Here is a 27091-nt window from a genome sequence, read left to right as displayed (position 1 = left end):
TTTCGTGACCTTGACCTTGACCTTTGACCCGATTGCTCCCAAAATCTAATCAAATGTGTCCCGTATAATAACCAATCATCCCACCAAATTTCATGCAATTCGGTTGAATACTTTTTGAGTTATGCGAATAACATACACACACACACACAGACATACAAATAAATACACAGCGATCAAAACATAACCTTCCGCTTTTGCGAAGGTAATAATGTCCCACTTCCCCAAGGTATTTATACTAATAGCCGGCGAAGCCGGTGTTGTCAATAAACGAGTACGTATTATGTTGAAAACCTGATTATGCCTTGGCTCGAGAATCCGAAGGGCAGTGGGCGCAGCCATCTTGCGGAGGCGGAAGTATGCATAACAAATTTAAAACGTTCATTAGGAGTTTCTTTCACCCGTCGTCGTTTGATTCACAATCTTATGCACCTCCGATGTATTAATAAAATAATTTAAGATCAACATCGGCCCGCACGGGCCTGGTTATCTTCAACAAAACACGTCACCAAAGACCGGACCCAATGAGAGTCGAGCATTTGCAAGAATATTTCTAAAATGAAAGCGCTCAATGATGGGCGCCATCGACCGGATGCGGAAGTTTGCATAAAACAATTGCGAAAAAGTTCAATAGGACTTTGTTTCACCCGTCGTTCTTTGATTCATAATCTAATGAAACCTCTCATTAGTAATTAAAATACGTTAAGACCAACCTCGTTATCTTCAACGAAAATCGTCATCAAAGACCAGAACCAATGAGATTCGAGCATTTGAAAAAATATTTTTTTACAAGCTTATTACGCGTTTCGGACGGTGAAAACGGCGTCAAATATTCTCACATTGACGAAAAATTATTTTTTAGAAATCTCGCGGCCGTATGGGATAGTTTTTCAAGGCCAGAAATACGGTAAAAGCAGTTTACATATTTAGTTTAGAAATACGGATAGTTTTTCACGGACGGAAATATCCGAAGTTGAGATGGAATTCTTCACCGAATTAATCACTGCGACGCCGGGAACGAGGTTGGTGCAAAACAACCGAATCACGCGTAAGCATATGCTGCTCGAAATAGTTCTCATCATATGCTCAAATTTCCTAAGCTAAATCGTCATTGCTTTGGGCACTGTGAAACGTATCAAGGCACTCGCTTACTGCACAGCGAAAAAGTACGAGCACTTGAACAACGTGTTTTTCGACTCGATTCTGCAAAACGCCCGCCATGTCACTCGGTCAAAGCCAAAACGAGGAACAATGTTTCGCCTCCATTCTTCATCGCCACACCGACCTATCAGATGTGGCATGAAGGACGACGTTTATGCTTAACCACGACATAAATGTACCCAAGTCTTGGGTACCCAAGCTAATTCGTGATAACTCTTCTCTTTTACCAAGTCTTACCAGGTACGGTACCTACTACACCTACCTACGACCAACTACCTGCCTACCTACTACCAACTACCTAACCTACTGATGCCATGGTGATGGGTAAAATAGTGGCAAGAGGTATGCAGGTATTGGGGAGGACTGTCTGCTCTTCTCTTTTACCAAGTCTTACCAGGTACGGTACCTACTACACCTACCTACTACCAACTACCTAACCTACTGATACCATAGTGATGGGTAAAATAGTGGCAAGAGGCTTTGGCTTCGCCGGCTCATTGCGGCTTTGCAGTCGGTACTAGTAGTTATAATGGCATTTCTGTGGGAGCAACAGCTTCTACAGGGAGTAAAAATATAATAAACCTCAAACATATATGCTTAGCTTTTTAAACAGTCGCTAATGCTCTTTGTAACACTAAATGAAGGAATTTGGAGGAATCCCGACATCCGTGAAGTTAGGTTTACTTGCAGAACTGAGCAAAGATCTACTGTGCTCTATATAACCCACATATGTGGGGTTAATAACATGGCCCTTTCTGCCTCTGCCGTGGCATTTTTCGTGGCGAACTTTTGAAACTTGCTCCTGCTGTTTGATACGAAACTGAAAGGGACAAGCTCGGGTTGTGTGTGCTCCTTTATCAAGCAGCTAGCTAGCGCTTGCCAAGCCAGCCATTCCTTAACGGTTTTGAATGGAGTGCTTGCTCAAATGCTTAAACCATTTGGCGATCTCTTCACAAGAAACTTGGTAAATGAACACACACCCAATGTTCTTGAGATACGACCATAGATCTACTGCAATCTACATACCCCAAAGAGGAATAACCCTTTTTTCTGCTGCCGGAATGAGCGGGTGTACTAGTTGTAAAAAAATTGTTTAGTTTAATTTCAAATGAAATAAACTTTTGTCTTGTACCTGCCCTTGTCTATTTTCCATGGATTTTCCAGAATCATGCTGTCGAGGAAGGAGTGATGCCCAAGATTTGCGATGTCGCGTTCATCGCATCTGCCCTATTATTATTAATATGGGTAATTTCATTTGGACCATGGTGTTGGTTCAGGAAGAATAGACACCGGAAAAAGAAGCCCTGCAAGCACTGGTAAAGAACACGAGTGACTTTTCATCAATATTTACAATGCCTTCATCCAAGGGGACAAGATAGCTTGGAAATTTGAAACGAGTTACATAAAATTCTTACGAATAATCAAGTCTGACAAACGAAGGTCTGGTCCAGTGACAACAGGAAGTACCAGATCATGGACCTCCTTGAAAGGTGCCATTCAGTCACCAGTCAAACCTGTCGTGGAAAACATGAAATAATGTTACAATCGGCTGGACCGGGCCAGTTCCTTGTCCGAATCCCGACGAACCACGATTAAAGTGGTCATGCCGGTTCAGACGCCCCGACGAGAGTGGAGGGCTTAGATGCCTCTCCACCGCACTTTGGTGAAATGGTTGAGCCGGTAGAGCAACGTGCTGGTACGTTCCTCGTGCCCAGCACTGATTGGCGGCATGAGCAGTTTTGCTGCGCCGGATGCGGGGGTACATTTTGTATGGGACGCCAGTCGCTCCTGAACACAATCGGTCTTTTCACGGATGACCAAGAGCCATGCTGTGGCTTATGATCAGGGCAGCTCAAATCACTTGACAGAGACCCAGTTACTTTGCAAAGTCTCTTAAACAACAGGGGAGGGATAACAAAATAATCAATGGCTGTACAATTACAATACAACTATTATACACCACATGCATGGGGGGTCGTACGATAGGTCCATGATTAGCTAACGATAAGACCTCAAGACACACCAAGACTAGACTGAAAATACCGTCGATGTGCTTGTTCGAGTACAGCAAGTCCCAGAGGGAAAGATGTGAGATGGCGGGGAGAAAGTTAGGTCTTGTGCCGAGGTCAGATCGTATTCATGCAGGCACGATGGAGGAGAGCTGCAGGTGAGACCTCAGGAGATTACAGGCAGGACTGCAGGCTTCGGGTGGGGAAGTGCTGATGTGGCAGGATGTGTCTGAAGTGAGACCGTGCACAAAGAGAAAAGCTTCCACAACGTAGACCAAGGTGCATATCCTTCCGGCCACCTTTTGCATTGCACCCATCTTTATCCCTTTGGTGCACGCCCCACCATATTCCGTCACTTGGCTACACCCTGTGGCACATATTGGTCGTTTAGCCATTAATCAGGGGGGGAGCCCCTTCCCTGAGCCTCTTGACCCATCCTCAAGTGTTCAGGGAAAATATAAGGGACTCACCCTCCCACCAAAACCTGTGCCTGTGTGAGGCAGAATTCTCTCTTAAAACACATGTCGGACAGATTACAAAGGAAAGTACATTAATCAGCAATTTAAGGGAAAAGCAATTTTAATCCCTCAGATCGGCAGTCTGCAGCTTCCTCACTCTCTGCAGACCTGGACAAAATCACAGACTGGTCAAACAAGTGGAACATGTCTTTCAATCCTGACAAATCTCACACTCTTGCTTTGTCTCTCCGAAAAGACCAACTGGACAACCCTCCCATCTCAACAATCCTCTCCAAGAAGTTCTGTCGCTCAATCTTTTGGGTCTCACTATCTGCCATGATCTTTCCTGGGAAAACCACATTTCCTAGCTGGCCTCCAAAGCCAGTCGCCGACTGGGCATCCTCCGTCGTGTGAAGTCCTTCCTTGGCACACCTGAGCTCCTCAGCACATACAAGGCTTTCATCCGCAGCTCAATGGAATACTGCTCTCCCCTCTGGGCTGGTGCTCCTGCCTCACACCTAGCTCGGCTTCACGCTGTTGAAACCAAAGCTTTCAGAATCATTGGAATCTCCCGCGATGAAGCCGATTGTGAGGGCCTTTCACTCACTCACCGCAGGCAGGTTGGTGGTCTTTCTGTCTTCTACCGACTCCTATCCAGGCTAGCTCCCCCAGCTCTCTCTGTGCTCTGTCCCCCAAATATTCCTGCAGGTCGCACAAGATCTGATAGCAACCCTCTTCTGGTGAAATTGCCAAAATCAAGACTCTCTGCTCACCTTCATCTTTCATTCCTCTTTTCTCCTGCCTCTGGAACAAACTCCCTCACTCCCTTCAACCCCACTCTTCCCTCCAGGTCTTTAAAACAGCTGTTCACCACCATTTCTTATCTTCACCCATCCAAAACCTTGATCTTTTCTACCCACGTTAATTCACCCCAGATCCACTTTTTTGAAATGCCAACTTCTTTCCTGGAAGTCCTCGCAGTGTCCATGTGTTTTATACGTCTCCCACCCCCTCCCCTCCCCCTCCCCACATCTCCTGATGTCCCTGTTCTCTGCTGTTGTGCTTGTGTGGTTCCCTCTCTCTCCCCATATTGTCTCCCGCTCCCATTATTGTATGTTTTGTGTGATCCTTTTTTTTTTGTGATTGGTGTTCGCTCTCACACAAGCCTCGATCTTGTTTACAACAAAACAAACAAACAAAAAAAAAAACATGAGGAGGGAAGGCTACAGCTTTCTACACAAATATCGATGCATAATTGCCTCACTCTTATGCTAACACATACAATATGTTGTTACGTGGTCCCCTCGGTGAATACCTGGTCTCAGTGACCCCCGGACCGTGAGAGGAACTTCGCCAGAAAGCTGTATTATATATGCGCTTTCGCCACGCAAGCCCTATGAATTTCACCCAAGAGACAACTGACGTTCAAGGATATATTTCAATGGTAATGATACCAAACAATTTCAATGACACAACCATCAACAATATTTCAAGGACACAACCACGGAGATTTTCCCCGAGCAATCAACAATACATAATCATCACCAATTCCCAATTCCCAATCAATTCCCTATGATTAAGATGGCCATCTTATACATGTGTGTCCCGGTGAGTACTCACACCCCCTTTCGGTCTCTGCTCCTCACAATGTCTCTGGGCCCCTCCTGACCAAGATACTGCTACTGGTCGGCGTCTCCGCACTCGGGCGGTTGAACGAACCCCGGGTGGACGTTTCTCCACCGGGCAGGTATCGTACCAGGCACCGGGGCTGCAGCCCCTCGTGGCCACGCGGAGCGGGTACGGTAGAGCAAGCCAAACCCCACGCCGCTTGCAAGGCGCGTTAGGCCCCAACGTGCGACCTGCACGCGTCTGTTTGGACGGTGCCGCGACCGATTCCAGACGCGGGGTCGAAGCACGGCCCCACGTCAACTTGACGTCTCCACCGGGCCGGTACACGTCCCGGGAATTCCTCTCGCCGGACAGGTTTCGGAACGCCGCGGTTTTCCACGCCGCGCAAGGTCGATTCCACCTTTTGTCGGAGCGGGGCGAGGAAGAATAATAACCGTCCTTTTTTCTCCTCGTGTCTTTTCTTCTTCCGTTTCCGGTCACTTCCGTTTCCGGCCACTGGTTCAGAAGGGCTCCTGACCCTCCAATCACAACAACCCTTAATATACTACACACGGATAAGCAAAGACCTGAATGGTAATCCACATACATTCACATAAATATGTAACACTCCCCCCCTTCAAGAAAGAAAGTTTGAACCCAGCGAAAACTTTCTTTGCCGGCCAATTTGGAGAAACAAACCAGATAATTCAACCCCCCCACATTATCAGTTGCCCCCGGGCACAGTTATCACTTAAAACTAAAGCAACCAAAATTTCACCACAACCCCTCCAGATTACTCACTCTGGACTAAGCACCAGCAACGACATTGTCCCTGCCAAATCAAACTCCATCTCATGACCCTCTGACTTTGACCGCCAGTTTCTTGTGAATGAAGGTTAAGGGGTTGATCAAAGATCCAAAGTTACGCCACTCGATAGCACTTTTTCTGGGAGGCCAAGCCGGGTATTCACTACATGGATGCCTTTAGGAACGTGGAGTTCACGGTTAGTCCGTGCAGGAAAGTTCTCTACATGGGCGCCTTGAGGAACGTGGAGTTCACGGTTAGTCCGTGCATGAAAGTTCACTACATGGACGCCTTTAGGAACGGCGTTCACGGTTAATCCGTGTAGGAATCTTGGCTCGGCGGCTCCGCCGCATTCAGTGCTTCAACTTCTCAGAACTTCCCTAATAATTAGGGTGGGACCACTTGTCCCTGTAGTCCCATGAATAGCGGTCTCCTTTTCGGCCACTACTTTGCCCATCCTTCCTTCGGGAGCGGCCGTAACTCCGGTAGCCTACATAATAATATTGATTGCGGCCACCACCAAAACTACCGCCCAGTTGTTCTCTCCTGTAGACCTCTCGACGCCTACGAAATGTCTTCCTTACTGTTATGGTCCGACCCTCCAAATCCTTGCCATTCCAATTCTTCTCTGCCTCTCTGGCGTCTTTTGTGCTGGCAAACGTGACAAAGCCGAACCCTCTTGACTGTTGCGTTTCCCAGTCTCTTACCAACCGCACTTCCACCAGCGGCCCATATCTGTTGAAGACAGAGGTCAGAACTTCTTCCTCTGTTTTGAAGTTCAGTCCCCCTACAAATAACTTGGCACTTTTGTTGCCATCCCGAGCTGGTGTGGCGTTATTTTCCCTGCTGGGCTCTTTACCAACCCTCAGGTTACCATAAACTTGACCCCCGGCCAAATCATTCCCGATAACCACAGATACACCCTCTACAGGAAGCGTGGCTTGTAAACCGACGGTGACCGGTCCTGACACCAAATCGGACTCCAACTGGATGACCTGAAGGGGAGCACTAACACCGCCCCCGATCCCCTGTAAACGCACACTATCCCCCATTGCCGTCTCCTCGGACCATGGCAAAATGCCTTCAAGCATTAAAGATTGATGGGCCCCTGTGTCCCTCAATATCCTAACCGGTCTCCGGTTAGTCGAGGCTCCATCCAGTGACACAAACCCCTCTGAAATATATGGTTGGTAACCCTTTTGATGGCGATTTCTTACGCTAGCCATCGCATTCGGAGTTGGAATAGTCGGACTCCGCTCTGGGTTGTCCCTTTTCATGAGGTAACAACTGGACATCAAGTGTCCAGGTTTCTTGCAAAACGCGCAAGTAGGCCCGGAGGAAAAACTCGGGGTCTGCCTCGGGCCCCCCGAACTATAAGTTTGTCTTGGGCCCGCATCCCTCTGATTTCGAACCGGTGGGGTATCATAGTTGTCCCCATAATCATCTCGAGGCCGCCGCCATGTATGGTCGTTCTCCGCACCTGCTGTTCCCCACCTCCCCTGCGGAGATCTAGGCGAGGAGTTAGGTTCGTGGACCCCTATTCGGTGGGTTAAGGCATAATCATCTGCCATGGTGGCTGCGTCCCACAACTTCGGTACTTTCTTTTCCTGCAGGTACACTTTGATGTCCTCGTGGACACACTGCTGGAATTCCTCCACCAGGATCAAGTCCCGCAATGTTTCGAAGTCTTTCCCGACTCCTTTTGACTCACACCACCGATCAAACATGTTTTCTTTCACTCTGGCAAACTCCACATGGGTCTCACTCTCCCTCTTCCTGGCATTCCTGAATTTTTGCCTGTAAGCTTCCGGAACCAACTCATAGGCCTTGAGGATGTGCTTCTTCAGTACCTCATAATCTGCACATTGGTCCATTGGTAGCGCCGAATAAATTTCCTGAGCTTTCCCCACCAGCACACTTTGCACGAGTATGGTCCAGGCCTCCTCCGGCCAGTTTAATTGTCGAGCCACTTTCTCAAAGTGTGGGAAAAATTTCGCGACTTCTTTTTCACTGAACGGTGGAACCAGCCTCACATGTCTGCCCACATCCCAGGTTTTCTGGTTAGGTGTCGACCCCGTCAGCAAGGGTGGTGCCTCTCCCCGTTCTCTCATTAACTCCAGCTCCTTGAATTTGATTTCTTGCTGAAGCTCCATGTCACGTTCCTTTAATTCCCTTTCCGCTTTTCTCTCCTCTGCTTCGAGGTCCCTTGCAGCTCTCCTTTCCTCTGCTTTTTTGTCTTCTAACCTTTCCTGGAGTTCTCGTTCCACTCTCCTTTCCTCTGCTTGTTTCTCTTCTCTCCTCGCTTCTGCTTTCCTTTCTTCTTCTTTTAACGTTTCCTGGAGTTCTCGTTCCACTCTCCTTTCCTCTGCTTCTGCTTTCCTTTCTTCTTCTTTTAACCTTTCCTGGAGTTCTCGTTCCACTCTCCTTTCCTCCGCTTGTTTCTCTTCCCTCCTCTCTTCTGCTTTCCTTTCTTCTTCTGCTCTTTCCTTTTCTGCTTTCCTTTCTTCTTCTTTAATCCGTTCCTGGCTCCGTAACTGCAACTCCAGTTTCCGGAGCTCAACGTCTTCTGGTTCTTCGGGTAGCCACTCCCAGGCTAACTCGTCCCATGTTCCTAATCCCACCATAGATTGTATCACCGTGGCCTGCAACTCTGCCTTCCTCAAATTAGTTCGGACCTCCAAGTTAAAATGTTTGGCCAATTTCAAGAGGTCCGACTTTAGCAACGCTCGGAACTGTGCCTCACTCGGTGTTACCCCAAAGTTCTGTGCCACAAACGCCATGGTGCCTATCGTTAACACCTGTTAACCTTCACCCAAGATTTTACCCCAATTTCTCAAAACAAAAAATTTACCAATTAATAATTAATTAATAAATTTTAATTAATAAAAAAATTATTATTTTATTATTTTATACAATTTTAAATCCCGGACGTAGACCCAATTGCGAAACCGCAAATCGTAATTTGTACGAGCCCCCAATTCTGTTACGTGGTCCCCTCGGTGAATACCTGGTCTCAGTGACCCCCGGACCGTGAGAGGAACTTCGCCAGAAAGCTGTATTATATATGCGCTTTCGCCACGCAAGCCCTATGAATTTCACCCAAGAGACAACTGACGTTCAAGGATATATTTCAATGGTAATGATACCAAACAATTTCAATGACACAACCATCAACAATATTTCAAGGACACAACCACGGAGATTTTCCCCGAGCAATCAACAATACATAATCATCACCAATTCCCAATTCACAATCAATTCCCTATGATTAAGATGGCCATCTTATACATGTGTGTCCCGGTGAGTACTCACACCCCCTTTCGGTCTCTGCTCCTCACAATGTCTCTGGGCCCCTCCTGACCAAGATACTGCTACTGGTCGGCGTCTCCGCACTCGGGCGGTTGAACGAACACCGGGTGGACGTTTCTCCACCGGGCAGGTATCGTACCAGGCACCGGGGCTGCAGCCCCTCGTGGCCACGCGGAGCGGGTACGGTAGAGCAAGCCAAACCCCAAGCCGCTTGCAAGGCGCGTTAGGCCCCAACGTGCGACCCGCACGCGTCTGTTTGGACGGTGCCGCGACCGATTCCAGACGCGGGGTCGAAGCACGGCCCCACGTCAACTTGACGTCTCCACCGGGCCGGTACACGTCCCGGGAATTCCTCTCGCCGGACAGGTTTCGGAACGCCGCGGTTTTCCACGCCGCGCAAGGTCGATTCCACCTTTTGTCGGAGCGGGGCGAGGAAGAATAATAACCGTCCTTTTTTCTCCTCGTGTCTTTTCTTCTTCCGTTTCCGGTCACTTCCGTTTCCGGCCACTGGTTCAGAAGGGCTCCTGACCCTCCAATCACAACAACCCTTAATATACTACACACGGATAAGCAAAGACCTGAATGGAAATCCACATACATTCACATAAATATGTAACAATGTAAATAACTATTACTCAGCTTTTAATATTAACCCCTATGAACCACTTCCACAACACTATCATTCTGTCTTTCATCAGAATACTCCCTCAGATCACACTCCTGAATAAATCCTGTCTTCTCCACTTCTTCTTATAATGGCCACTATGATTCCAACAATATGATGGGGTTAGCCGGGGGATGTCCGCTCTTCATTAAGGATACCATGGGATCTTTACCGTCCACCAACGAATGCCGGTAGACGGGACGCCCAGTTTAACATCCATCCAAGGGACGGCACACAGATTGAAAGAGAGAGCTTGGAGGTGAGTGTGCTTACCTCGAAGCCATCCTCCCAGCCACCTGAACAGATCCTCTCTGTTTCAGATAATTTTTGGCTTAATTAACAATAATGGCCTCGGTTTATTATTTTGGAAGAGGAAAAGCAAGGAAGAGTAAATGAGGAAAAGGGATGAGGAAGAGCAGGAACAATTATTTTGGTGAAACCTTCAACTGCTCATAATGAAGTTTGAGCCTTCAGAGGGAGATAAGAGCTTCATTAGCCCCTGCTGGACTTCGTCCAAAATGGATTCGGTCTCGTCTCGTTATGGATTCGGTCTCGTCCATCAATCCATCTGTCCGTCCGTCTGCAACCATATCTCGGAAGGGTGTGGACCGATTTTGTTCATACTTGACACAAAAACAATACATCATGGTATCCATGTGCACATCATTTTGTTTGGCGATGTGAACAAAGATGGCCAACTGGCGGCCATTTTAGTTGTAAAAAACCCGATGCTGAACACGTCCTCAACCATTTCTCGGACTTGAATTTACCAATGTAGTTCAAACTTGGCACACATATCATGAATGATGGTTTCCATGTGCCTGTCATTTATTTTTCAAGATCAGATCCAAAATGGCCGACTTGCAGCCATTTTGCTTCTTAAACGTGTCCCCAACCATTTCTTGACATGCATGGACCGATTTTCTTCAAACTCGGTACAAAGACAATATATGAGAGAATACATATGTAGAACATCTTGGTTTGTAATTCGATCAAAGGTGGCTGACTGGCGACCTTCAACTCTGTACAGCAACATTAGTAAAAGCACGGGAGCTATGACATTTTATGTCTTTTTCTTCTTGTTATTCTTTTGTATGCAGCCTGTGGGTGTTGGTTGCATCATTGCTGGGAGTGCACCTATGCCACTGATGCAGTGCCCCCTGTTTCCAGTAATCGGGTACGGTACTTATTTTACCGACCTTGGAAGGATGACAGGCTGAGTCTCACACCTGGTGCTATTTAACGGTTCAACAGGGGTCTGGAACTCATTACCCTAAGATCTTCAGCCAGTTATCTTAACTGTAAAGCCAACACTGGGCTTACCTGCAAGCTCAATGTTTTATATCCGATAACAATGGAACATGCTCTTCATCTTTTGAAAATCATACTTTTTTCTCCAACTCACAAGCTTTGTCTTTGTTTCTGCAGTTTTGAATGTGGCCGGAAGTACGAACAAAAAAAAAAGGTAAGCAAAGAGCGGCCATTGCTGGAGAACGTTCAACAAAAGCAAGTTGCAGAGATGCAACAAGGAGAGTTGAATCCACTAAATTCCACTAATTATAATCATTATCGTTGCCTCCATTTGAAAAATTATTATTACCTCCACCACGAAGGTGCATGGAGGTTGTTTTCACCCCTGTCTGTTTGTTTGTTTGTTACTTGCGAAAATCGAAGATTTCTCATTAATATATTGGTTGGTCTTGTGCGTTAGTCTGTCTGTTTGTCTGTCTGTCTGTCTGTTTGAATGTCTGTCAATCACCTACAGATCACAATTTTCAACCGATATTCACGAAACTTCACCAAATGGTAGAGTTTGTCATAAGCAAGAAGCCTATTGTTTTTGGGGTCAATAGGTCAACAAAGGCCAAAGGTCACCAACTTTGTCAAATTTCTAAAATTCTCAATTTTCATCCAATTGACTTGAAATTTGAAGAGGATTTGCACATATGGTCACTGAATTCAACTACCAAGTATTTTTGAGGTCAACATCGGCCAAATGGTTAACATTAGCCAAAAGGTCAACATAGGCCAAATTTCTAAAATCCCCAATTTCCATCCAATTGTCTTGAAATTTGAATAGGATTTTCATATCATCAAACTGAATTCAACCACCAACTATATTTGAGATCAAAATAGATCACAAGGTCAACATAGGCCAAATGTCAACCACTTATTTTTAAAGTTTCTAAAATCTTCAATTTACATCTGATTGACTTGAAATTTGAACATGATTTTCATATCAGCCAACTGAATTGAACCACCAACTATTTTTGAGGTCAACATAGGCCAAAAGGTCAAAGGTCAACAACCATTTCCAATTTTTTTTAATCCTCAATTTTCATCAGATTGACTCTAAATTTGAATAGGATTTTTATGTGAGTGAACTGAATTCAATCAACTATTTTTGAGATCAAAATCGACCAAAAGGTCAACATAGTCCGAAGGTCGACCAACTTTATCAAATTTCTAAAATCCTCAATTTTAATCCGATTGACTTGAAATCTAAATAGGATTTGCATATCTGGTCATTGAAACCAATCATCAACTATTTTTGAGGTCAACATAGGCCAAAAGGTCAACATAGGCCAAATTTCTAAAATCCTCACTTTTCAACCGATTAACTTGAAACTTGAAGTGGGTTTGCATATCTGGTCATTAATTCAACCACAAATTATTTTTGAGGTCATCATAGGCCAACAACTTATTTTAGGAATTTCGCAAGTATCGTGCTGTACACAACATACTTCTTGTTTGTTTGTGAAGAAGACATCTCAAAAGGTTGTGTACGGATTCAAACGAAATTTGGTAGAGAGGTAGTGTATATGACAAGGACGAAATGATTAGATTTTGGTGAAGATCCAGATTCAGATCTGGCTAGTGGAATTTTTAGTGATTCTTCACCATTGAGAGATAGGGCCAAAACCGACATATAGCAGGATGTCTCAGAAAGTTATAGACTGATTTGGACGAAACTTGGGGAACCGGTTGGGTGTGTGACATGGATTAATCGATTAGATTTTGGTGAAGATCTGAATATGGATTTGGATATGAGAATTATTTAAATTTTAAGTGATTCTTCACCATTGAGTGATAATGCTAAAACTGACAAACAGCACGATATCTCAAAAAGTTATGGACGGATTTGGACGAAACTTGGGGGACCGGTTGGGTGTGTGACATGGACTAATCGATTCGATTTTGGTGAAGGTCTGAATGTGGATTCGGATACGAGAATTATTTAATTTCCAAGTGATTCTTCACCATTGAGAGATTGCGTGAAAAACGATAAAAATCTGATATTTAAAAACGTTATGGATGAGTTATGACGAAACTTGGTGGACGAGTTGGTTAAGTGACAAGAGCAAGCCAATTCGATTTTGGTGCAGGTCCGAATCCAGATCAGGCCTATCAGTGGGATACAAAACATAAACTGTTCAGCCTGGCGGAGGTTTGCGCTCTACCGAGTGCCGTTCTAGTCTTTAGAGATGTTTCTTCATTATGTTATTTCCATCTCTTCATGACGCAATGTGTTCTATTGCACAGGTCGAGTTGCTTTCACGATTGGACGTGAAGGATGAACAAGTCAATCAGTTCACAGTGAAAAACGAGATCCTTTCAGACGATCTCGAAAAAGTTTCCATCAAGTTGTCAAAAGTACAACTTCAGCTCCAGAAAGAACGGCAATGGAATGAGGAAGAACAACAGAAGAACGTTGAGAGCTTCCAACAAGTAAGGAACCGTTATCAAGCATGTGGGACTACAGATGCCAAGATGATGAACATCATGTTCACCTCCACGTGTTCTGATGAGATTGAACACCTCGCAGGGGTCGTGCTGCTAATGAGACATTTACAAATGCAAGACCGTTGTTTGGAATTTGTGAAATTCCATGTGAACCTTCCACCTTTAACCAGAGTTGATTCTAGTTTAGACTTGAGAGAGACACCTCCATAATGTATTGATGTTTTTTGATTGATGATGGGAAGGAGTGCGTAATGGTGAGCTGTGTGGTCTTGAATTTTCTTTCAAACCCGTCACTGGGTTTCTTTCTGGTTATGTAGAATAGAAAACAAGAAACTTCGTCGATGACACTGTCATGTTTCTACCTCACAGGTTGATGCACTTTCACAACGATTGGACGTGAAGGATGAACAAGGTAATGAGTTCACAGTGAAAAACAAGGTCCTTTCAGACGAACTCGAAAATGTTTCCATCAAGTTGCCAAAAGTACAACTTCAGCTCCAGAAGCAACAGCAATGGAATGAGGAAGAACAACAGAAGAACGTTGAGAGCTTCCAACAAGTAAGGAACCGTTATCAAGCATGTGGGACTACAGATGTCAATGGGGTGAACATAATGTTCACCTCCACATGATTTAATGAGTTTTAACACCTCGCAGGGGTCGTGCTCCTTGTGAGACATTTACAAATGGAAGACTATTCATTGGAATGTGGAACAGAAAACAGAAACATTCCTGTCAGTGACACTGTCATGTTTCTGCTGCACAGGTCGAGCTGCTATCTCAGCAGGTGAAATCAACGGATAATCAATTGGATGAGATGACTTCACGGATTGAAGCACTTTTGATGGATCGCTCACACCTGGAGAGCAAATGTTCTGAATTGGAACAGCAGCTCCAGGAACAGCGAAACAAGCAGGAGCAGCAGGATGTTGAGTACCGCCAACAAGTAAGCAACCGTTATCGAACAATGTGGGACTTGCTCCACACTGTCTGACCTTTGACCACAGAATAACAGATACTAAAGAGCGTAAGATAATGTTTCCCTCGATGTGTGATGATTGCTGATGTGTTTTAATCACTTGCAGGTGACGCAGCTCAAGACGGATTTTCAAACTAAAGACAACGACTGGGATGAAGTGGTCTTGAAAAATAACGACACTGTAAAGGCAGTGGAAGAAATGAACAGGAAGTTCGAGGAATGGGAGCAACGATCTCAGAACACTTCAAAAAAAAATTCCATCTCTTATGATTCCAAATCACTCCAAGCTCTAAATTCAAATTCATTCCACCCCTCCTCTGTCGTTCTTAAACGGATCGCTGACGTGAAAATCACAACTAACCCAATTTGTTATAAATGTTCGTCTTTCATGCATCATCCACGTTCTAAACTCCCCCCTCGCCCCTCCCCTACAAATCTCCCTTGACCCTCCTCTTCTAAACGCCCCCCTCGCCCCTCCCCTGCAAATCTCCCCCCTTGACCCTCCTCTTCTAAAGTCCCCCCTTGCCCCTCCCCTCCGAAACTGCCCCCTAACCCCTCCCCTTCAAAACTCCCCCCAACCCCTCCCCTTCAAATTTCCCCCCGTACCATCCCTCTCCAATTCTCCCCCCTCCCACCTCCTCAAAGCTGCCTCATCCCGACTTCATCTCCCTTCTATCTCATACCTCCACCTCCCCCAATCTTCTGTCCCCTCAAAGAACCCCTCACTGTGCCTCATCCCATCACCATCAAACCTTTCAACCTCATCCTTCCCTTTCTTGGAACTCTTCTGTAATCTCTGACACACGATCAACTGCTCTTCCTACCTCCTCCTCCCCTCCCCTCTCCTGCACCCGATGCTCCCCTCTCTCCTCATTAACGATATGGACCTCAAACATCCGGGGCCTGGAGAGCCTGGAGAAAAAATATTCTGAATTGGAACAGCAGCTCCAGGAACAGCGAAGCAAGCAGGAGCAACAGGATGTTGAGTACCGTCAACAAGTAAGCAACCGTTATCGAACAATGTGGGACTTGCTCCACACTGTCTGACCTTTGACTACAGAATAACAGACACTAAAGAGCATAAGATAATGTTTCCCTCGATGTGTGATGATTGCTGATGTGTTTTAATCACTTGCAGGTGACACAGCTCAAGACGGATTTTCAAAGTAAACATAACTGCTGGGATGAAGTTGAAATTTGAAGAGGATTTACATATCATCTAACTGAATTGAACCACCAACTATTTTGAGATCAGCGTAGGCCAAAAGGTCAACATAGGCCAAAGGTCTCGCGAGATCTCGGAGACGGTGGGAGGGATTTTCGAAGCTCCACACGGTCTCCACGTTTTTCGAAGTTAAGTCTGTTCACAATTGTATTTTGTCGAAACTGTATTTATCTTTCGGTGTGTGAAGTTATTGTGTGCAACTTTGGTTGTTTCTCGGTGTTTATCTTTCATAAATTGATCGTCTGTTTGCCGTGTCGCGAGCAAGGCCTTTGCCGCGTCGCGAACGATTTGAAATCGAAGTTAAGTGATTGTTCCCATTTGTATTTTCGTTAAAACTGCATTTATTTATGGTGTTGTACGTATATTGTGTCCCGACGAAGATTTTTCGGTGCAAATCTTTCATACCTGTATTGAAAATCGTGTTAATTCGTGTCGTGTCTTGAGGCCTTGTACAGTGTGCACTGTACAACCTTGAGGCTTTGTTTTTCTCTCAGCGGTCCGTCGTTTGTGATCCAATAACTTTCGTTCTCTGTATTCCCAGTCTTTTCACCCATAGCCTACTTCCTTGTGTAAATCTCAACTCGGGGGAAAAAAAAAAAAAAAAAAAAAAAAAAAAAAACATTTCCTTCTCTGTTCTCATTCGTTTATTCATTCTTATTCGTTCGTTCGTTCTTCGACCACGTGTTTCTCCCCCATTTCCCCAGATAGTTTTCACTCATTAACCTTCAATGTTTACACTTTCCCCTCAAGTTATGTATTCCGTCATATTTTATAACACCTTTTTCTTCTTCTTCTTTAAAAGGCTGCTTTCGACTTGCTCACCAAATCAATTCATCCCAAAAAAAATATCCATCTCCTATAGTGCCTTTTTTCTACATTCCCTAAACTCTCCTGCACTCCATCCTCCATCCAGCGTCCTTAAACGTATTTTTAACTCGAAGGTCACAAGAAACTCATTTTGCAATAAATGTTCGTTTCCCATAAATCGTACACTTTCAAAAATCCAATCTCACCCCTCCCCTCCAAATCTTCCCCATAACCCCTCCCCTCCAAATCTTCCCCATCACCCATCCCTTTCAAATCTCCCCCCTTGCCCCCTCCCTCCTAAACTACCCCCTCACCCCTCCCCGCCAAGACACCCCCTCGCCCCTCCCCTCCTAGACTCCTGCCTCACCCCTCCCCTCCAAATCTCCCCCATATCCCATCCCTTTCAAATCCCTCCCCTTGTCCCTTCCCTCCAAACTCCCCCCTCACCCCTCCCCTTCAAATCTCCCCACCCTCATTGCTTCTCAATTTCCCCCCTCTCACTCCCCCTCCTCAAAGCGTCCTCCCCGCTTCTTCCCCCTTCAAACTCTCACCTCCATCTCCCCCAACCTTCTGCCTCGCTCTTCCCCCTCCTCAAATAACACCTCATTGTGGCTCACCCAATCACCATCAAACCTTTTGTCCGCCCCATCCTTCCCTTTCTCCGAGCTATTCTGAAATCTCTGACACACCTTCAACAGCTCTCCCTACCTCTTCCACCTCTTCCACATCTTACCCTACCCCTCCTCCCCCCTGTTCTGTATCTGATGCTCCCCCTTCCTCTTCATTAACGGTATGGACCTCAAACATCCGGGGCCTTCGTTCAAACTTAACTGATCTCTCCATACAGGTTGCTTCTGTCAAACCAGACGTGATCTGCTTAACAGAAACTTTCCTCCTTTATGATGTCTCTGATTCCATAGTATCTCTCCCGGGCTACTCCCTCCTCGGGTATGATAGACCTGAGCCTCGTCCTGGAGGCGGGGTTGCTATCTTTATCAAAAACTCTCTTCCTCACTCGCCCTGCACTGCACTCTCTCCACCTCACCCCCAGGAATACCTCTGGCTACGGCTTCCCCTTCGCTCCCACCTCTTGTTCATATGTGTGTTGTACCGTCCACCAAACAGTGATGACTCCATCTACATCTCGCTGTCTGAGAATATGGACCAACTTCTATCTACCCATCCCAACTCTCTCTTCCTCATATGTGGTGATTTCAACTGTCATCATGCCAGTTGGCTGGGTGTGGGTACCTCTCTCACCAGCCATGGCTCCTCAGCAAAGGACTTCTGCGACTCACTGGGACTGACACAATCTGTCAATTTCCCGACCCGGATCTCAGTCAACGGAACATCTTCTCTTCTGGACTTGGTTATGACTAACTTCCCTGAAAATGTCTGCTGCTCTTCTTCTGCTCCGATCGGATCATCTGATCATGTCCTTGTTAAAGTGGACATCTCTCTGACCATCCTCAGGGAGCCTGCTCAGCGTCGACGAGTTTGGCATTTCACTCAGGCCAACTGGCACGGTCTTCAAGCAGCAATCAATCATCTGGACTGGTCTCCCATCTCTACCACCTCTGACATCAACTCATCCTGGGAATTCTTCCAAAGTAAATTGCTCTCTCTCATGCACAGATTTATCCCATCTCGTCTTCAGTTGTCATACCCTTCCTCCCGTCCATGGTACAAGGAATCTTGTGGTGAGGCTGTTGCCCAGAAACAACTTGCCTTCGTCTCCTGGAAAGCAAATGCAACGGAAGGAAATCTCATTTCCTTTCACAAAGCCCGAAACAAGTGTGTGTCCACCCTCAGGAGAGCCAGGAAACAATATCTCTCCGTTCTCAAGACCGAACTCTCTTATCTGTCTCCCTCTTCCAAATCCTGGTGGCGTCTGGTCAAATCCGTTTCTGGTGTTTGTTCCCCCTCCATCCCCTCCCTTACCTCAAACGGCTACACAGCTGACTCCGCACGTGAAAAAGCTGAATGCCTCAACTCTGTGTTTGCCTCTAAATCTTGTGTCCCAAACCCATCCCTCTCTGTACCCACCATACCCAGTCGTACCCTGCTGCTCCTGGACTCCGTGTCCTTTCCTCCTGACAAGGTGGAAAAGTTTCTGTCAACCCTCGACTCTGATTCTGCAACTGGACCCGACGGCATCAGCCCACGGGTCCTAAAATCCTGCTCTGCTGCTCTATCTCACCCTCTCTCTGTTCTCTTCACCCTCTCTTTTGCTCAAGTTCAACTGCCATCTGCTTGGAAATCAGCCAACATCACCGCTTTGCACAAAAAAGGTGCAAAAACAGATCATAGCAACTACAGACTAATCAGCCTTCTCCCAATTATCAGCAAAGTCATGGAATCCATCATTGCTTCGGATATGAAATCTTTCCTCTTCTCCAATGGCTTGATCTCTGATCATCAATTTGGTTTCAGACCAGGTCACTCTACTCTGGACATGCTGCTTCTGCTGTCTCAACAATGGATGGAGGTCCTCAATGCCAAACAGGAAATTAGAGCTGTCTCCCTCGACATATCACGTGCCTTCGACACGGTCTGGCACCCCGCTCTGCTCACCAAACTCTCCTCCTTTGGTATCCATGGAAATCTCCACGCATGGCTGGCGGACTTCCTCTCTAGTCGTCGTCAACGTGTGGCCATGAATGGGTTTCTCTCATCTCCTCTTCCTGTTCAGGCTGGAGTTCCCCAAGGCAGTGTTCTGGGCCCCGTGCTTTTTCTGGTCTTCATCAATGATCTCTCTGACTCTCTCGAAAATCCTCTCTATCTCTTTGCCGATCTGAGGGAAGAGGAATGGAGCGGCAGAGAGTGGAGTCATCAGCAGTCTGCTGCCTCCTCACTCTCTGAAGACCTGGACAAAATCACAGACTGGTCAAACAAGTGGAACATGTCTTTCAATCCTGACAAATCTCACACTCTTACTATGTCTCTCCGAAAAGATCGACTGGACAACCCTCCCATCTACTTTCTCAACAATCCTCTCCAAGAAGTTCTGTCGCTCAAAATTTTGGGTCTCACTATCTGCCATGATCTTTCTTGGGAAAACCACATTTCCAAGCTGGCCTCCAAAGCCAGTCGCCGACTGGGCATCCTCCGTCGTGCGAAGTCCTTCCTCGGCACACCTGAGCTCCTCACCACATACAAGGCTTTCATCCGCAGCTCAATGGAATACTGTTCTCCCCTATGGGCCGGTGCTCCTGCCTCACACCTAGCTCGGCTTCACGCTGTTGAAACCAAAGCTTTCAGAATTATTGGAATCTCCCGCGATGAAGCTAAGCTATCTCTGAGGGCCTTTCACTCACTCACCGCAGGCAGGTAGGTGGTCTTTCTGTCTTCTACCGACTCCTCTCCGGCCTTGCACCCCCAGCTCTCTCTGTGCTCTGTCCCCCAAATATTCCTACAGGTCGCACAAGATCTGCCAGCAACCCTCTGATGGTTAAACTGCCGAAATCTCGGCTCTCTGCTCACCTTCACTCTTTCATTCCTCTTTTCTCCCGCCTCTGGAACAAACTCCCTCACTCCCTTCAATCCCACTCCTCCCTCCAGGTCTTTAAAACAGCTGTTCACCACCATCTCTTATCTTCCCCCATCCAAAACCTTGATCTTTTCTACCCCCGCTAATTCACCCCAGATCCACCTTGTTTGAAATTCCAACTTCTTTCCTGGAAGTCCTGGCAGTGTCCATATGTTTTATACCTCTCCCACCGCCCCCTTCCCATGCCCCCCCCCCCCCCAAAGCCCTCGCCCTCTCTCAGATCTCTCGATGTCTCCATGTCTCTCGGTCCCTGCTCTCAAATGTTGTGTTTGTGTCCTTCCCCCTCTCCCCATCTTGTCTACTGCTCCCGATGTTATATGTTTTATGTGTCGGTTTGTCTTTCTGTGTGATTAATGTTCGCTCTTTCACGAGCCTCGATCTTGTATACAAAAAAACAAAAAAAGAAAAAAAAAAAAGAAGGGAAAAAAAAAAAAAAAAGTCAACCACTTTTTTCAAATTTCTAAAATCCTCACTTTTCATCCGATTGACTTGAAATATGAATGTGATTTTCATATCGGATCACTGAATTCAACCACCATCTATTTTTGAGATCAGCATAGGCCAAAAGGTCAACACAGGCCAAAGGTCAACAACAATTTCAAATTTCTAAAATCCTCAACTTTAATCCTATTGACTTGAAATTTGAATAGGATTTTCATTTCAGCCAACTGAATTCAACCACCAACTAATTTTGAGATCAGCATAGCCAAAAGGTCAACATAGGCCAACGGTCAACAACAATTTCAAATTTCTAAAATCCTCAATTTTCATCCGATTCACTTGAAATTTGAATAGGATTTACATATCAGCTAACTCAATTCAACCACCAACTATTTTAAAGATCAGCATCGGCCAAAGGGTCAACATAGGCCAAAGGTCAACCACGTTTTTTCAAATTTCTAAAATCCTCAATTTTCATCCGATTGACATGAAATTTGAATAGGATTTTCACATCAGCTAACTGAATTCAACCACCAACTCTTTTTGAGATCAACATCGACCAAATGTCAACATAGGCCAAAAGGTCAACAAAGGCCCGAATTTCTAAAATTGTCAATTTTCATCCGATTAACTTAAACTTTGAAGACGATTTGAATATCAGGTCACTGAATTCAACCACGAATTATTTTTGAGGTCAAAAGGATGCTCTACCGAGTGCCATTTTACTTTGTTCTGTTTTGTCAAGTGTCGCTCAATGAGTGATTTTTCATTTGTTTGTTTGTTTGTGAACAAAATATCTCAAAAAGTTGTGGATGGATTCGGACAAAATTTGGCAGGGATGTAGCATATGTCACAAGGACGAAATGATTATATTTTGGTGAAGATCCGGATTCGGATCCGGCTACTGGAATTTTAAAGTGATTCTTCACCATTGGTATTTTGGGCCAAAAACGATACATCGCAGGATATCTCAAAAAGTTGTGGACGGATTTGGATGAAACTTGGTGGACCGATTGGGTGTCCGACAAGGAAGAATCGATTTAATTTTGGTGAAGATCTGAATATGGATTCCGATATGAGAATTATTTAATTTCTTTAGTGATTCTTCACCATTGAGTGATGTGGCCAACCAGGCCGAGGTATGCTCTCTACTGAATGCCGTTCTAGTTTTACTGACTGAGAAACATATTTTTGTGTTTCGACAGTTGAATGGTTATTTCACATTTCTGGAGAAATTATTGAAGGAGTGGAAAATATCGACACGCATCCATTTAATGCTCCAGGATCTGATAGATCTTCGCATCGTAAGTAATTTTCATCTTACTCAGGTGTGCCAATTCACAATTTATACCTGTCTCAAAGTTCAAACCACCAACCAACGTTCCGGTTCCTTGAGCTCGGTCGTGCTGATCTTTGGACTCCTCCGGTATCCTCAGAGTTCTCGCGATCGCTTTGTCGATTTTTCTGCTGTTTATTTTGCTGTTTATGTGTTTACTGTGAGCTTGGAGGATTAGTCGGATTTTTCGTACCGTGTTTTTTGAGGCCTACCCGGTTCCCTCATTAGTCGTTGTGTGTCGAAGATCGTCCTTTCTCTGCACTACCTTTTATTTTCACCTTTTCCTTCTCCCAACCTTTTACAGCACGTGTTGTCTCGCCCCTCCCATCCTCCCATCCTCCATCTTTTCCTCCTTCTCCGGACGATGTCACCTTTCTATCCCCATTCTTTTTGTGAAGTGTATCACCAAACTCTTTCACGATCGCTTTCAACCTTTCTCTTTTTTACTCAAATCTGTTTTCACTTAACCTTCAAAGAAAAAAGGAATCACTCCTCCCGTACAAAGCAAGTGCTTATATATACCTCCTCCTTCCTCCTTCCGTGTTGTTTAATCCCTTTTATTGCAATTCACTCTTCTTCCTTTTTCAAAGGCTGTTTTCAAATCCCCCTTTCAATCATTCCATTTCAAAAAATAAATCTCTTACATTTCTTCCCTTCTCCAATCTCTAAACTCACCTTTATATCACCCCTCCTTTAACGTTTTCAAATGTATCTCTGACTTGAAAATCTCAACAACCCCAGTTTGCATTGGATGAATGTGGGAGGAGGCAGATTTGTGGGTGAGTTAAGAGGAAACTTTGGAGGAGGATTGGAGGAGTGAGAGGGGAGATTTGAAGGGAAGGGGGAGGGGTGAGGGTGGAGTTTTTAAGGGGAGGTGTTAAGGGGGGGTTCAAGGGGGAGGGGGACGGGTGAGGGTGGAGTTTTTAAGGGGGCGTTTAAGGGGAAGGGGGAGGGGTGAGGTTGGAGTTTTTTAAGGGGAGGGTGAGGAGGAGTTTGAAGGGGAGGGTGGAGATTTGAATGGGAGGGTTGGGTGGGGGGGTGGAGATTTGAAGGGGAGGGAAGAGCGGGATAAATTAAGGGGAGGGGTGTGGGGGAGAGGGATGAGGGGGCTAAATGAAGGGGAGGAGTGAGGAGGGTTTTGAAAGGGAGAGGTAGGGGGGAGATAGTGATGGAATGGGGATAGGAGGGAGTGGAGGGAGGGGACATGGAGTGGGATGCTGGTAAGAGATAGGGTTTGTAGGACAGGAGGGAACAGACAGGGAAGGAGTTGACACTGAAGATGTACAAAAGGAGCAATTAATGAAATACAACCATCTCTCTTCCAAATCATTCCTCCACCTCCGATCCTCTACTTCCCTCTGCCCCACCTCATATTATTAATCACTGTGCCTCATCACATCACCACCTCGCCTTTGGTCCTCCTCATCCTGCCCTTTCTTCCAGCTCTCTTCCTCACTCCACCACATCCCCATGAGTACCTCTGTCTACGGCTTCCCCTCCACTTCCACCTCTTTTTTATGTGTGTTGTACCGTCCAACAAACAGTGATGACTCCATTTACATCTCGCTGTCTGCCAACATGGACCAACTTCTATCCACTCATCCCAACTCTCTTTTCATCATACTGTCGTGACCAAAAATATTGGTACCCTTGCACTTTTTTCAAATAATGTCTCAAACCCCCTAACTTGTGAAATTCCAATACATCTCGTCCAGGAAATTGTTGAAATTAAAAAATCTTTTGGTATCTACATACAGTATGTATTTCTTTGGTTTACAATGGAACAAAACAAAAAAAAAAGCTGAAAAAATTACTAAATCTTAGCTTATCCCACAGAAATCCTAAAATGGCCCCCACAATATTATTGGCGCCTTTTCGAGGTTGTTAGAAATAATTAGATTTCAAACAGGTGATTCTCCTTTACTTTGGAATTGAACTCACCGATGGTATTAATTATTCCTTTAAAAAAGTAACTGAACTCACCTGCAATACAAGAATCACTCATTAAACTAGTTTGAATAGAGAAAAGGAGTCATTCTGCTGTTTTGTGGCACTGTGTGTACCGCGATGAGCATGGAGAAAAGAAATAATACCAGAGAATTGTCTGAGGAGGTCAGACACAAGATTGTAACAAAGCATGCATGGACAATCTCAAGGCTACAAGTCCATCGCCAGAGACCTTGATGTTAATGTGTCCACCATACGCAATGTTATCAGGAAGTTTAAGGCCCATGGCATTGTAGCCAACCTTGCTGGAGGTGGCCACAAGAGAAACTTTGATCGAAGATTGCAGCGAAGGATTGTTCGAATGATGGAGAAAGCACCTCGATCAACTGTCAAACAGATTCAAGCTGACCTTCAGACACAAGTTACGATAGTTTCAACTCGCACCATCCGTCGCCAACTCAATGAAAGGGGGTTCCATGGTCGGAGACCCAGGAGGACCCCACTGCTGAGAGAGAGACAAGAAAGCCCGACTGGAGTTTGCCAAAACACACTTGAACAAGTCAAAAAAATCCTTCTGGGATAATGTCCTGTGCACAGATGAGACCAAATTAGAACTTTTTGGGAAAGCCAAAATTTTACAGAATATATATATTTTTTTCATTTAATTTTTTTAATTTTTACATTTTTACAAGTTTTCATTTCATTTTTACACAAAATTTTCCATTTGTTTACAGAAAACAAAATGAAGCCTTCAAAGAAAAAAACACCTTCCCTGCAGTCAAACATCACTGAACCTCTATGTTTGACTGTCGGAATGAATGACATGAATGAATGAGCGTTGTTTTTTTGTTTTTTTTTTATAAATGGCCTTGACAAACCGATCATACATTCATTCCTACAGTCAAACAGAGAAGAGGTTCAGTGATGTTTTGGGGTTGCTCTGCTGCCTCTGGCACTGGGTGCCTTGAGTGTGTGCATGGTATGGTGAAAATCAAGGATGTCCACAGAACAAACTCCAACGTGAGCTTTTATTCACTCGAATGCAACACATCTGGAGGGAAGAATATAAGGCACAAATAAGTAAACATTCCCAGACAACCTTCATTAATGCTGAGGCAATGCAGAGACAATAATAATAATAATAATAATAATAAAGGAGTCTTATATAGCCCCATCAAGCAGAGTAAACTACCCTCATGGCGCTTTACATTATCATGCGAACGCGCACACACACACACACACAAACATATACACACACACAGACACACCTTCACTCTTGCCCTATTTCTCTCCCTCCCCATTCAAAACCCACAGATGTGTGCACTCCCCTTCCTCCTCTCCCCCCTCCCCCGCACATGCACACAGACATACTCTCGATCTCTGTCCCACCTCTCTGTCCCACCTGTTTCAAGTACTTGCTTGGAAAATGTGATGTTACAGTCGAAAACCACACCAAGGTTCTTGGCCGACGAAACAAAGTTTACATCGGTTTCACCAACATGAACAGTGGTAGGAAGTGAACATTGTAGAGGACATCTGTGCGATCTTACAATCATAGACTCTGTTTTAGCATCGTTCAGCTGAAGTTTGTTTTGGGTCATCCACGCCTTCACGTCAGGTACATAGGCATGTCATTAGCGTCCTTACCAACTTGGAGACCAACAACAGCAGAAATAAAATCCCTCCTCGCTTACAGGTAGTTTAAGGCGTCTCCAAGATGCGCGGTCGATTCAGGGACTGCATCATCAGTAATGTATTCAGGGAGGAGGGCACTGCTCGGAGATGCAACCCACAATTTCATATCACATGGCATCATGAAATGAGGAGATTACCAAGGCATTTTGGAGCGCAATGTTCAACCCAGTGTCAGAAAGCTGGGTCTCCGTCGAAGGTAATGGGTTTTGCAGCAGGACAATGACCCCAAACACACTTCAAAAATCACCCAGGAAAGGTTCAAGACAAAACCCTGGACTGTTCTGAAGTGGTCATCAATGAGTCCAGATCGAAATCCCATTGAACACCTGTGGGAGATCTGCAAACAGCAGTTGGGAGAAGGCACCCTTCAAATCTGGGAGAACTGGAGCAGTTGGCACAATAAGAGTGGGCCAAACTGCCAGTAGGGAGGTGGAGGAAGCTCATTCATGGCTATCGGAAGCGCTTGACTACAGTTATTTTGTCCAAAGGCTGTGCTAACAAATATTAAGTCGAGGGTGTTAATAATTTTGTCAATACCATTTCTTTTTATTTTATGATTTAAAAGGATATATTAAGGATATAATATATTCATTAAAAGGATATATCCCACTCCTCCCTTCAAGTCTTCAAAACACCTGCTCACCACCATCTCTCATCTTCCCCCATCCAAAACCTTGATCTTTTCTACCCCGTCAAAATACTCCAAATCCACCTGAGTCAAATTCCGTGTTCCTTCCTAAAAGTCCTCGTAGTATCCATCTTGTTTATCCCGTGTACCTCACCCCAGCCCTCTCCCTTCCACAGAACTCCTGATGTCCCTATTTCCCTGCTGTTGTTGTGCTTCCCCCTCTCTCCCCCACTTGTCTCCTGCTCCCTTTATCATATGTTCCATGTGTTAGCCCTTATACGAGCCACGCACGACATTGTATGCAAAAAAACAACAACAAAGAAACAAACAAGAAAAACATCTGCATCGATAACTGCGTGTTTGCTCTTCCCTTTCTCAGCATAAATGGATTCCACATCAAGAGGTAGAGCGACCAAAGTACCTTCGGATGATACGTGAGGAAGCTTGTGCAGAACAACAGCGATGAAGATCACACCATAACATGAAGTTACCACCTGCTGTTATTTTATTCTCCAAAATATTCCCATTTGCCAACGATGTGTGAAGATCAACAAACATTATCACTCATGGGGTCACCCGTGGAAATCCCACGGGCATGGACGTGTGTGACATTTCTACATATTGAGTTAGATGCTGCACATGCACATTCAGTTTCACAATACACACACAAACACACACACATATATATATATACATATCGATACACACACGTACACGACAGACATGCATA

At 45.3% G+C, this 27091-nt stretch overlaps 2 protein-coding genes across 2 annotated transcripts in view; one reads left to right on the top strand and one right to left on the bottom strand.

Moving 5' to 3' along the window:
- The window catches only part of LOC137413067 (protein farnesyltransferase subunit beta-like), a 456508-nt gene that overhangs the window by 94707 nt on the left and 334710 nt on the right, over positions 1 to 27091 (bottom strand). The gene's annotated exons all lie outside the window — the stretch shown is intronic.
- Positions 730 to 27091, top strand: LOC137417845 (uncharacterized). The gene is made up of 12 exons (XM_078786667.1): positions 730 to 1045; positions 1390 to 1555; positions 2323 to 2474; positions 11112 to 11188; positions 11440 to 11476; positions 13555 to 13740; positions 14125 to 14313; positions 14520 to 14699; positions 14839 to 15731; positions 15871 to 16017; positions 21961 to 22059; positions 26741 to 27091. Exons 4-9 carry the CDS (start codon positions 11151 to 11153, stop codon positions 15175 to 15177), a joined length of 969 nt encoding a protein of 322 aa, XP_078642793.1. The 5' UTR covers positions 730 to 1045; positions 1390 to 1555; positions 2323 to 2474; positions 11112 to 11150; the 3' UTR covers positions 15178 to 15731; positions 15871 to 16017; positions 21961 to 22059; positions 26741 to 27091.

This window comes from Myxine glutinosa, chromosome 11 (genome assembly GCF_964187855.1).
Source record: "Myxine glutinosa chromosome 11, kmMyxGlut1.1, whole genome shotgun sequence".
Taxonomy (NCBI): Eukaryota; Metazoa; Chordata; class Myxini; order Myxiniformes; family Myxinidae; genus Myxine; species Myxine glutinosa.
Note: the sequence above shows the minus strand (reverse complement) of the source record. Positions and strands in the feature narration are given on the sequence as shown.